General features: G+C 43.3%; 1 protein-coding gene and 1 long non-coding RNA gene across 6 annotated transcripts in view; one reads left to right on the top strand and one right to left on the bottom strand.

Annotated features, from left to right (window-relative positions):
- EPSTI1 (epithelial stromal interaction 1) overlaps window positions 1-13721 on the bottom strand; it is a 157592-nt gene that overhangs the window by 92595 nt on the left and 51276 nt on the right. For all 5 annotated transcript variants that reach the window (XM_073614191.1, XM_073614193.1, XM_073614194.1 and 2 more), the window contains exon 4: window positions 11946-12019. In XM_073614191.1, coding sequence (XP_073470292.1) covers window positions 11946-12019 — 74 coding nt within the window. The remainder of the gene's footprint in view (window positions 1-11945; window positions 12020-13721) is intronic.
- On the top strand, window positions 8458-13361 carry LOC141127588 (uncharacterized). Its single transcript, XR_012241567.1, has 3 exons — window positions 8458-8523; window positions 12085-12233; window positions 12960-13361. It is a non-coding gene; the product is annotated as an uncharacterized lncRNA (long non-coding RNA).

Genomic DNA, 13721 nt, shown 5'->3' with positions numbered 1-13721 from the left:
GTTTTTTTTACAAATCAGCTCAAGAGTTATTCTGAAACACATCTTTCACAGTGCAGATTTTCAAGACAAACACATTTATATGCTCAGCAGCAGCCAGAATACTATTTTAAAGTAAGTGTTCACACTTTGTCTCAGCTCCCCTCATTTCGACCCCAAATTTATTTCAAGTTCTATGTCATTTTACATTATTCTCAGGCCTTGAGGTTAACCAGACTAAATCATAAGCACTTAATCTCGCTTTTGCCACCCGTGACCTCTCTTCATTGCAAACCTAATTTTCCTTCACATGGATTCCCATAGTCTTTCTTATATAGGTATAAATTTGACAGAAACTTATGAAGTCCTTTGTCAAGCCAACTATCCACCTAAACTGACCTCTCCTCTGAAATAGTGGACCCCTTAGTTAACCTCCTGGCTGCAAAGAGTGGCCGCTGTGAAAATGACCCTGTTCCCAAAATTACTATATCCTCTTCAGCGTTCTTCCAGTCTCGCTACCGACACACTTCTTGCGGATCCCACAAGGACGGTGCTACAATATGTATGGGAGCCCATTAAAGCTCAGTTGCTAAGGTTAACATCATACTTACCCATTGTACCAGTTAATATTTTGCATTGCAAATGGCCCAGTTGACTAAGTGTCATGCCACTTGGGAAAACTCCCCTATGGGTGAGTATCAAAGCGGCAGACAAAATTGGCTGCTGACCTCATTGTAGAACCTGCCGACTGGATGGACATTGGACAGAAACTGCTCATAAAGTGGTTGCTCTTGAAATTTCATTTAAAGTTTTATCACAATGGTATTTTGAACCTAGTCAAATAATGAAGAAACACCGCTCAAGGTGTGAGTGCTGCAAGTCTAGTGTTGCTTCCAAAGCAGAGGTGCCCGACCGGCTCTGATTTCAACAGGAAAAAATGAATAAATGGCTGCACACTCCGGAAGGATGCCAAAATCTTTATTGCAGCGATCAACAAATAAAAGCATATACTGCACAGCACATACCAGGAGATAAAAATGTTAACGCGCTTCACGCAGTTAACAGCGCTCTATTCCTGCGGATACAAGCGTTGACTGCAGTAATGGATATTATAAAGCATTTTGGCTCCTTTTCTGGTTTATCTATTACCTGCGAAAAATCTACCTTACTCCTGGTAGATCCATTAGGAGGAGCATTGCCCAGTAGTGCCATGTGGTGGAGAGGTATCAAGTGGTGAAGTATCACCTTCCCTTGTTGGTGGTGGGCCGCTGTAATCTGATTAAGATGGTTTGGGTGTTCCGACTTCAAGTTTTACATAACTCATCAGTATTATTACATAACTCACCAGTATGGATACCGGGACATGGTTTACTAAGAAAGATACGTCATTCAGATATCTGGTGTGGAGGTGGGGACAGGCCAGGACATGTCTCTGAGTATTGCAATTGGCAAGAGATAGAGGTGATTAGCTTTACCACATCCTTGGAGCTATTTTTTTGCAGCTCAACTGCAGCATTTACAGGGCTGTGCAGTTGCAGAGGGCTCAGCTTGTTATAGTGGATGCACATTGCTGGCCTTTACCCCACACTCTACACTGGTTGAAGCACTGGAGGCAGGGTCATTGAAGTCTGAGCTACACAGCTCAGTTATACAGGGTACACTACATAGAGTATTCCCCTATTTGCTATAATAAAAACTTATCAGAGCTTGGTGGGTTAGAGAACTTTAATAACAAGAAGCAGAAGAGGATTGTATGACTCTCGCAATTATACTCTTCTGGAATATTTAAAACTTTCCAGGAGCTGACAGACAAGTTCAGTTTCTCAAATAAATGCTTTTACCAATACTTGCATGCATTGGCAGCTCAATTTAAAATGGTAGGTGTCCACTAAGGGATTAATATCAAGTTGTATGCCAGTATACATCTAGCAGCACTGGAAAAAGAGGTGGATCTTCCATGTAGAGCAAGATGGGTAGAAGGCATAGGAGAGCTGACAGACGAGCAGTGGAACCATATTTTAAAATTGATGCAGATCTTTATAATCCACAGGGCATATTATACACGGAAATTGTCTCTGTTTGGGGGATGTCCAGATGCATCATGTCCAAGGTGTGAGGATTCATCTGGAGGTGTCATCCATATGTTCTAGAGATACTCTAAATTATATAGATATAGGGAGGATGTGGTAGATACAATAGGCTCGGTATTTGGAGTAACTCTTGGCGGAACCTAAACTATGTGTGTTGAGGTATATAGGACATCAAGTAGCCCCTCCTTTAACACAGGTAGCAGCACTGTGGTGCCTCTATCAGGCTAGAAAGTTGGTTGCCCAGAAATGGATGGCCCCTCTGCCACCCTGTTACGCAGATTGGTTGAGAGTGGTTAATAGTACACTAATAAGAGAAAAATGTGCTTACCTAGGGAGGGTGTGTGTGCAGGGCTGTGGCTAAGAGGGTCCCACCAGTCCTCTTATAGGGGGCCCAGGCCAGCAGGGGGGCCCAGGCAGCTGGGTAAATCAGATGTGGGCAGGGAGGGTGATTGGCGCGGCAACCGATTCTCTGGTTCTTTCTGCAGCAGCTGAAAGCTGACTACTCCTCTGCCTGCCGGCTTTCAGCTGCTGCAGAGAGCTATACAGGGGATCGATTCAATTAATTGTCTCTCCGCTGCACTGATCACCCTCCCTGTGCACCACACATTTCCCCTTGCTGTCCAGGAACACAGCAGAGAATCTTCAGATATGTTGACCAAGGCGAAAGCATGGGAGAAATGAACCAGACAGTTTAAATAGCCAGAAGAGGCTGGCTGACAAGCAGGAAATGATCACTGGGTGAGGCACTGTGGAACAAGTGCTGGCAATTAACCCGACAGCTGAGCAATGAGAAGGGAGGGCTGAGCCCAGCCCTGACAGTACCTCCTCTTCCGGACAGTACCCTTTCCAATGAACTAGGTACTATATGTGCCCACGTAACCTACGGGAGTCAATGATTGATTGTATCTCATACTCCTCATTGGTTTTTAAGCTAAACCGGGCGAGGACATGGTACCGAGGTGGTGAAGCGGTTGCACACCAAGGGTTTTAATAAGGAGGCATGAAATACATTCGAAATACGCACATTAGAAGCAAGGTCTAATGTGTAAGCCACTTGATCTTATGGAGAATACAGAAAGGCCCAATAAACCGTGATGCCAGTTTCAGTGAGGGAACACAGAGTCAGAGGTTGCAAGATGGCAGCCAGACCCTCTCCCCAACATGGTAGGAAGGCGCAGGTTGGCGTCTGCAGTCAGCTCGGAGTCTGTACCTATCACTGCCCTGTTGCAAAGACTCTTGGCCCTGTACCCAAGTGGAATGAAGACCATGGAAATGCTCCTCTAACGCAGGAATTCTTTGAGGAGCAAATGAGTCAGGGAACAAGGATGGTTGGAAACCATAATTCGTCAAAAACTGAGACAATCAGGAAACGGTATTGATGGCACTATTGTGAGCAAACTCCACTCAAGGTAAGAGGCCTGACCAGTTATTATGATGGTCAGAAATATAGCAGCTTATAAATTGCTCCAGGGCTTGGGTGGCTCGTTCTGCGGCCCCATTGGACTGCGGGTGACACGCAGAGGAGAAAGAAAGCTGAATTTCCAACTGTGCACAAAAGACTTGCCAAAATCTGGAGGCAAACTGGCTACCCCTGTCCGAGATGATAAACTTGGGTAGCCCATGTAATCGAAAGATCTCCCAAGCAAAAATGGATGCCAGTTCTTTGGATGTGGGCAACTTTCTTAGTGGAATACAATGTGACATTTTTGAGAACCGGTCAACCACCATAAGAATACCAGTGTTGCCCTGGGAGTTGAGTAACACCACAATAAAATCCATAGACAGGTGGGTCCAAGGCCTCTCTCCATTGGGTATGGGTTGTAGGAGACCCAATGGAAGGTGTCGTGGTGTCCTACACTGAGCACACATGGAACAAGTGGCTACATCTGCATGGAGACTAAGCCACCACAATTGTGGGAAAATGACCCAAATGAGTTAATTCTTCCCTGGGTGACTAGCTGCCTTGGGAGAATGGTATATCTGGAGCAAAGCAGTGCGGAGACTCTCAGGGACAAAGCAGCGGTCACAAGGTTTCTTGGGAGGAGAGTGGATCTGAGCGGCAAGAATTCTGTCACCCAAGGGTGAAGTGAGACTGGTACAAACAGTGGCCAGAATAAGATCAGGCGGTATCACAGGAACAGGAACCGACTCCATCGTGGAAGCAGAGGAAAACTGTTGTGACAATGGATCAGCCCTTACATTCTTGGTACCGGGTAAGAACGAGACTATGTAATTCAAGCTTGACAGAAAAAGAGCCCATCACGCTCTTCTAGGAGATAAATGTGTTGCCTCATACAAGAATGTGAGATTCTTGTGGTCAGTCAAAATGAGAACCAGCACAATGGTACCTTCAAGGAGATGCCTCCATTCTTTAAGAGCTAAAATTATCTGTAACAGCTCTCTGTCCCCAATCTCTTAATTACATTCCGCAGGAGACAATTTCTTGGAAAAGTAGCCACAAGGATGCATAGCGCTCTCAGGAGGTAGGACGTTGAGACAGAAGGGCATCAACTCCAGTCTTGGATGCATCAACCTCAAGAATGAGAGGTAACGTGGGATCAGGATGTGCCAACACAGGAGCTGAAACAAAGGCAGCCTTGAGAGACTTGAAGGCTTTAATAGAATCCGGAGATTAATTCTGTGAGTTAACATCCTTTCTGGTCATATCAGTCAGGGGTTTGACCAGAGAAGAGAAGTTATAAATAAACTTCTGATAATAGTTGGTAGCGGATGTAGACCTCCGGGTCCAGGCCACTGTAGAACTGCAGATAGTTTCTCTGGGTCCATCGAAAAACCAGCAGTAGAAATGACATAACCCCAAAAATTTAACCTGTTCACGATGGAACTCACACTTTTCCAACTTGCAATACAAGTTATTATCCCTCAGCCTCTGTAGCACACGAGAAACATCTGTGTGGTGGCTAGGGAATTAAAATATAAGAGAATGCCGTCGAGATAAACCACCACACATTGCTGCAACATATCCCTGAGCACATTGTTGATGAATTCCTGAAAAACTGCAGGACTGTTGCAAAGACCAAACAACATTACGAGGTATTCGTAATGTCCTGTACCTGTATTAAAAACGCATTTTTCAATTCGTCGCTCTCCTTGATCCTCACAAGATTGTATGCCCCTCTCAAATAGAGCTTTGTCAAAACCGTTGCTCCCTTGAGGCAGTCAAATAATTCCGTAATCAATGGAATCGGATACACGGTCTTAATCTTGATGCGATTGAGACCCCTATAATCGATACAAGGTCTCAGTTCTCCACTCTTCTTTTTCACAAAGAAGAATCCAGCACCAGCAGGAGAAGAGGATTTGAGGATGAACCCTCAAGAAAATGCGTCGGCAACATAGTCCTCCATGGCTTTATCCTCCAATGACTGACAAAGGCACGAGGAGGCATGGCATCAGATTAAAGGTGGATTGCGCAATAATACAACCGGTGTGGAGGCAAACTACCAGCCTAACCTTTGTCAAAGACATCGCCAAATTTGCAGTACTCCTCTGGCAGGGAGGTGAGTGAAGAGGTGCACAAGACCATGGCCACTTTCCGAAAACATGTCTTACTGCAGTGTGGCGACCAGGAAAGAACCTCAGGGCGAAGCCAATCAAAAGAGGGGTTTTGCCTCTGTAACCAAGGATAACCAATAACCACCAGGTAATGGAGTGAGAAAATAACTTGAAATTGGATTATCTCATGGTGAAGAGCCCCTACAGCCATGGTCAACAGAGCAGTCTCATGAGTCCCATGGGCAGGCTGTAGAGGTCTCTCATCAATAGCCTCAATGGCAAGTGGAGCGACACAAAGCTGCAGCAGAATCGAGTGCTTAGACACAAAGGCACTATCTATGAACAGGCCTGCAGCCCCGGAGTCGATTAGAGCCTGTGTCTTGATGGACGACTCAGACCAAGAAAGGGTAAATGGAACAAAAGGCTTATCCTTCAGGATAACTGGGGACGTAACAATGCCACCTAAGGTCTGTCCCCTACAGGACCTCAGGTGCGTTTACTGGACGGGTAGGACAGGACTTCAACAAGTGACATGCCTGGCCACAATAAAGGCACAATCTCTCCCTCCTCCTAAGGGCCCTCTCCTCCACAGAGAGACATGTGAAGCCCAACTGCATGGGTTCTACTTCACTGGCAGACTCGGTACCAGGAGGCATGGGAGGTGAGGGAGGCAAGGGTTGGACTGCAAAGCTCAGAACCAAATGTACAGGCAGGAGGCTTCCGCAAGCGCACCTTAAAGAAAGGACTCTCTCAAATCTGGAGTCCACCAGAATGGCAAATGTAATTCAACTTCTCCAGATCTGTAGGTATGTCTCGGGCTGCGATCTCATCTTTGATGCTATCTTAAAGACCATGAGAAAAAGTAGCCACGAGGGCCACATTGTTTCAAGCGACTTCTGCTGCCAGAGTACGGAATTCAATGGCGTAATTAGCAACATTTCTCATACTCTGTTTGATGGACATGAGGCAGCAGAAGTGGAGCGAGCGGGAACGTCAAATACACTTTTAAAGGAAGCCACAAACTCTGGGTAACTCAGAACAATGGGATTTTGTGTCTCCCATAGAGGGTTTTTGAGGAAGGCTCTATCAGAAAGCAAAAAAATAACTAAACCTACTTTGCTTCTGTCCATGAGGAACCTGGTTGAGAAATCCTCTGCATTGAACTGGATCGCCCCCAAATCGCTGGGAAAGTGGAGCAGATCCAGACATACCTCTTACAGAGGTAATATTCGAGGTGGGTGCCTGCACAAAGAATGGAGCAGCAGGGACGGCCTGCCCCACATGTTTTACCGGAACAGCCACAGTGGAAGGATCCAGGTGAGCATTGCGAATCAGGAGCGTCCGTAACGCTGTGGCAAACTGATCCATGCGGTGATCCTGCTCATTCAATCTGGAAAAAACATTACCACTAGGTGGACTGCCTGCATCTTCTGAATTCATGGCCTTCGCCTACTGTTAGGAATCATGAATCAGAAGGCGACAGGAAAAAAAATCACACCTTTTAATATAGTGGTAAAAATGGTACAAACATTAATATCAAAACATAGCCAGGGTTCGGTAATCAAAGCGGGTAGTCAGTGCAAGCCAGCAAATCAGGAAGCCAGAGATCAGTGTAGTTGGAGACAGCTAACAGGATCAGGAACCAGAGGGAACATCAGCCAAGCAAGTCTTTAACAGGAAAACAGCAGAGAATCTTCAGATATGTTAACCAAGGCATGGGAGAAATGAACCAGGCAGTTTAAATATCCAGAAGGGGCTGGCTGACGAGCAGGAAATGATCACCAGGTGAGGCACTGTGAGTGCTGGCAATTAACCAACAGCTGAGCACTAAAAAAAGAGAGGGCTCTGTCCAGCCCTGACAGTACCTATGGCTTCCCGCCTCTCCCTCCCACTGGCAGCTGCAAGCACACAATAGGATCCTTCAGAACAGAGAGTAGGGGAAGAGTGTGGTAAATATGTCACAGGAGGCTGGGGGAGAGCAGAGAGGAGAGCTACGGATGACGGATGCACATAAACTGACCATGGTGTCAGGGCTCAGCAGCCATGATAAACCCTGGTTATCAGTTTACCTGGGGGAGGACAGCACCAAGAAGGATCAGTCAGGTATTTCAGGTGATACGGGGAGCCAAATTACACAGCACAAGCACTGCACTGTGCTGTTATTCATGCTTTAAAGGAACAGGATCCTTTTTTTTTCTTTTTTAGGGTAACACACGCTTTAATGAATCTTTATATAACATTGTGAGATTGTATCTACCTCCTGTAATGTTCTGCTTTAACCTGATTAATATATTCCGAATGTTTATTACAAAAAAATTAAAAGCTTGCAAGAAAGGTAAAATTCCAGTATTAAACACAAAGGTGATGTGACAACAGTAATAACCGCCTGCATTACTATTCTCGCTGTTCAGTTGTGATTAGACAATATTTCTCTGCAGTACACAGATTTAATAACCTGCTTGTTCATTAAAGAGCATAAAAAATATTTGCTATGACAAAAAAATAGAAAAAATTGTCCCTTGTGTCATTTGTGTTTATAATTTGAATATGTCAGATGTATTGATTTGCGCTAGTGTGCTGTTATAAGCAACCTTTCAGATTTCTAATTGAATTTTCTAGCAATTATATCTGACAGTCAAAGGTTCTTTAAAAAGAGGCACACGCTCAGTTTCAGTATGGTGTAATTATTAATGGCAGGTATTGTTGTCTAATTTACTTTTTTGCTGTGTGACAGGGAGTTTTTCCATTTTTTCACAAACAGAGCGCAGAGCTGTATGTTGACTAAAGAAGAAACCAAGGTGTATTCAGGTAATCTATATTGTGCAAATCATAGGTGAGCACAGCCTATTGCATTAGGGTGTGCACCACAAAACTCAAACACATTTGCATGTGTGTGCATGTATACACATACTGTCAGCAGAGCAATGGACGGTGTCAGTAGGTAAGAGATTGCTTGTAGTAGTTTTTATTTTTTATAATCTTTTACTATCTTATTTTTTTTTAGTAGCCTTTAGGGGTCTTTGGTGAAATATTAGGGGTCTAAACAGGGGGGATCTCTACCACACTGGGCGATTAAGGTGTGCCCACCCTTCATGTCTGGTATGGAATTTAAGGGGAACCCCATGCCAAACAAACAAAAAAAAGGCTCAGGGTCCCCCACAAAATCCATACAAGACCCTTATCCGAACATGCAGCCCAGCAGGTCAGGAAGGGGAGGGGACAAGCGAGTGCAACCCTCCTAAACCGCACAAGGCCATTTGCCCTCAACATGGGGCAGGTGCTTTGGGGCAGGGGGGCAAGAGATAAAGGGCCTCTTCCCCACAACCCTGGCTGGTGGTTGTTGGTGGCTGTGGGCAGGGGCTGTTTGGGACCTGGAAGCACCCTTTAACAAGGTGGCCTCTAGATCCCAGCCCCACCCATATGAATAAGTATGGGGTACATAGAACCCCTACCCATTCACCAAAAAAATGAGTAGAGATACAACACTAGTTTTTGACATTTATTAGAAAGTAAAAAACAATGTCTCCCGATGTAGAGCCATCATCAATCACGACGCCCGCTGCCACTGCTGACCCAAAAAAAAGAAAAAAAAAAAAAAAAAAAAAGCTCTGCTCGCAGAATGCACTGGTTGATGACGTCACAGGAGGGTGGTGCCACCAGGAACCCCACTGACAGCTGATGATTCATCGGGTGTTAAGGACGCAGCAGCCAGCTTCTCGGCCCTCTCCTTAACAACCAGCTATGCAGTTTGTTATGGTGATAAAAAAAAAATGCAAAACACAAAGTGCATGTAAAAATGCATCAAAAATGCAACACTTGCGTTTTGGTGCATTTTTATTGAAGTCTATTACATGCACAATCTGCTATGGGTAAAAAGTCCCTGACCCTTTCCAAAAATGCACTGGCTGAAAAACACATAGATGTCAACTTGTACCATAGGAAACCATGTTAAATGGACTGTAATGCGTTTCTGAAAACTACAAAATGCACTAAAAAATGCATAGGTGTGAACCTAGGGTTAGTGAGGAAGGGTTTGGATTTCAGACAATGTTTTCATTGCTGTCCGGTCTTTCTGTTTAGTTTCCCTAGGCATTAGAGGGACAGGAAATTAGGTATAATCTCAAGTCAATATGGGTCACAAATTAAACTCCTCCCCACTCTATACAAAATGTAAAAAAGTCTTTGGCTTTGATTTAAGGTTAGGGTGAGGGTAGAACTTAAAGTATAACATTTTTAAATATTGGTCTGTGTCTCAGGTAAGCCGGCCATATGTGGATCAAAATTTAGCAGGTTCAGCAGGGACCAGCCAAATTTCAGTGTGGCAGATTACAATAGCTCAGTGGGAGGGATTCCCCATCCACACACATGATGAATCGAGTCATTTCACACAATTGAATCGAGTCATTTCCTTTTGTTTAACCTACTGGAGAGACATCTTAGATACATTCACTCTCTTTAATTGTACTGATCACAAAATATCACTGGGAACAAAAGTGAGAGTAAATCACACCGGAAAGCAATTCTCACTTCCTGTAATGTTCACAGAACAGGAAGTGAAGGGATATTCCCCCTAATGAAACACATATGGCAAAAAAATGCCAGCAGTTTTAACCTTTTACTACTCAGTGGAAAAAAATGAAAAAAGTTTTGACCTCATTTTAATGTTAAAGATAGATTAAAGCGGAGCTCCACCCAGAATGGGAAGCTCTGCTTGTTTGCACCCTTCTTCCCTTCGCTGCCACATTTGGCACTTTTTTGGCGGAGGAGGAGGGAGCGGTTACCTGGTTTTGACAGGTACCCCATTCCCACTTCCAGGAAAGATTGCCGATCGGCGATCTACAACATTTCCGGCCCCTGCTGCCCTCTGGGAGACACACAGGTCCCAGAAGACAGCAGGACCATTCAGAAAGTACAGTGTGGTTCGCACATGCACAGCAGGAAACAGGCTGTGAAGCTGCAAGGCTTCACTTCCTGTTTCCCTTACTACAGATGCCACGCCTCCACCCGAAGCTGATTAAAGAATCGGCTTGGGGTGCCGACATTGCGGAATCCCTGGACAGGTAAGTGTCCTTATATTAAAAGACATTATTTTTTCTGAAGGAGTCTTGAGCTCCTCTTTAAATGTGAAGTTTCAGCACATTCCTGATATGTTCCTGCTGTACCATGTAATTGTTATTTTCTTTGTATTGCTTTCTTTATGTGAAAGGCCTGGTGTTCCTGCCAGTCCCTCTGCTTTATTATTAAAAATTTCCCACACTAAGCAGGGGAACACACTGTGGTCAGTTCTGTAGCTGTGCTGGGAACTCGTGTACTCTCCTCCAATGTTCAGATTTGTCCTGACACACCTCCACTGCACAGTCATTCCCTGGGAAGCTCAGTGTACTGCTGCTTCTTCTCCCCCCAACTCTTGTGCAGCTGAGGACAGAGGGAATGTGATCACTTATAAAAAAGGGAAAAAAAAGTTATTTATGTTTTTTTTATAGCTATACAAAATGTTTTGCCTTTCATTTTTATTTTAAACTGAATGGGTTGTTTTACAAGGTGATCGTTTACAATCACTTTAAGTGTTAAGGGTTGATTTTAGGGTTTAGGTTCATTTTTAGGGTTCTGGTGAGTAAGGGCAGGGTTAAGCATTAAAGTCAGTTTAGGAGTGAGATTAATGCCCTAGGATAGGATTTTTTGACAACAAATGTTGGATGTGAGCTTGTTGTCGGAAAGTCCGACCGTGTGTATGCTCCATAGAACATTTGTTGTCGGAATTTCTGCCAACAAATGTTTGAGAGCAGGTTCTCAAATTTTCCAGCAACAAAACTTGTTGTCGGAAATTCTGAGCATGTGTACACAATTCCGACGCACAAAAGTCCACGCATGCTCGGAATCAAGCAGAAGAGCCGCACTGGCTATTGAACTTCATTTTTCTTGGCTCGTCGTACGTGTTGTACGTCACCGCGTTCTTGACGTTCGGACTTTCCGACAACATTTGTGTGATCGTGTGTATGCAAGACAAGTTTGAGCCAACATCCTTTGGAAAAAAATATACGGTTTTGTTTTCGCAAAGTCCGATCGCATGTACAGGGCATTAGGATCAAGGACACATGAGCACACACTTTATTTGCATTGACAAGGGACATCTGGGAGCACCTCCTTCTCAGTGCCATAAACCCAGTGCACCGGACTATGTGATACTATCACACGGATATTATATAACGTAATGCCATCTAGTCTTATCCCATCAAAAAATCATAATTAACCTACTTTTTTACCATCACTTGATATATACTGTGTCTTTACAATATAAAATATTGTAATACTATATTATAATACATATTATGTTATATTACAGCACAGTAGTGAATACCACACCTGTTTTTGATATTTTGACTGCAACTGTGTTATTTGCTGCTGCTCTCTTGCTTTTGTCTCAGATGTGTCTCCTCCTACAATGCAAAGAATAAAAGAAAGTAAAGCAGACTGTTTTTTTCTTTTTCTTTTTTTGTTACAGGATAAAAGAAGAAAATTTGGAATCAAAGCTATTCTGTTTTATTAGCTAATTCAAAATACAGAAAAGCAAGTTTCCAAAGTACATTAGGTTACTTGGTCAGGCATAGATTGCCAATAAAGATTATCAGTTTAAAGCAGCTATGTACTAAGGTGGGTAACATTGTCGTTTTGTAGCCACTCTGTACCTTTCCACCAATCACCTGTTTCCCAGTCCAGCTCTAAAAAGCACATCAAATTTTCTTTTGCAAATTTCAACTTGCATAAAAATCATATGTATTTATGATTACTTTGACAGGAAAATAGCCCAACATGCTCCTGTTGTTACGTATTTTTCTACATTCACAATGTTTATGCTTATTTCCAAAAAAATGTATCCACTGGGTGAAAAAAGCACCAAACAGCATCTGTTTTTCAATGGGAAAATTGCTTTACTTTATTAGTGTTCCATCAATATTTATTTTACTGATATTGCATAAATCTTATTGTGTTCTGGTGTACACTGTCTTCTAGTGGCAGTTGGGTGCTACTACAACTTGTTTATCTTCTATTTGATAGCTCTTTCTGTTCTCCTCTCCTGTTTAGTGCTGGTTAGTTTTGTCCTGAAATTGAAAAAATGCTCCCAAGGGCCTATAGGCAGCTGAAAAAAATTAAACTAGAACAAATATATCAAAATAAATTCTCTTTATTGTGTACAAATATTTATGGAACATGAATTAAAAACAACATGAGCTCTAGTATGCATGATATTCAAAAAATGAGATGTCAATGTTACATATGCAGATAGCAAGAAATGCAAAGTGTATTTCTCAACACTGGATGCTACCGCTCAGAAAACCCCAAAATGTTTCAATCATATTCTGTGCTGATCTTCCTCAGGGAATGAAGACATCTTCAAATTGAAATATTGTGTGTGTCTCTGAGCTGGCCGCTCAGCTGACGGCTAATTCCCAGTTCCTATCTCTCCACAGTGACTCACCTGTTGATGATATTCTGCTTGTCCGTCCTGCCTACTTAAGCCATCCAGCCGAGATGATCTCTGCCTTCGCCTTGGTCACATCTCTAGAGATGCTTTCCTGTGTTCCTGTTAAATACTTGCTTGGCTGACATTCCTTCTGGCTCCAGATCCTGCTTGCTGTTTGTTCTACTATGCTCATCTCTGGCTCCCTGAGATTTTGGCTTGTCTGACTATCCGTTCCTGAACTCTGGCTATGTTTTGACTACGCTTACTCTGTTTACCTTTTTTTATTATTATTAAACAAGTGTGATGATTTAACTGTACTTCTGTCTCAGTCTGATTCATGGTTTCTGACAGTGTGTAACCAGAGCCAACAAAAAACATAGGGTGGTTTCCAGGTGGTGATCTATCCGGAAAGTGTGCAGAAGGTCCAAAGGCACCCACGGAAAAAAATCACACCTGCTAGATGTAAGAAAATGGAGAGGAGCACACACACAAGTCCACAAAAAAGCCCTTGATGGTAAAAAGCACTCAATATACAGCTGACACCTTGATGGGAATTTCATATATATATATATATATATATATATATATATATATATATATATATATACACACACACACACACATACACATACACACACACACACACATATATACACACACAGTATCTCACAAAAGTG

Source organism: Aquarana catesbeiana, linkage group LG02 (assembly GCF_042186555.1).
Source record: "Aquarana catesbeiana isolate 2022-GZ linkage group LG02, ASM4218655v1, whole genome shotgun sequence".
Lineage (NCBI taxonomy): Eukaryota > Metazoa > Chordata > Amphibia > Anura > Ranidae > Aquarana > Aquarana catesbeiana.
The sequence above is the reverse complement of the archived record's forward strand: the minus strand, read 5'-3'. Positions and strand labels throughout refer to the sequence as shown.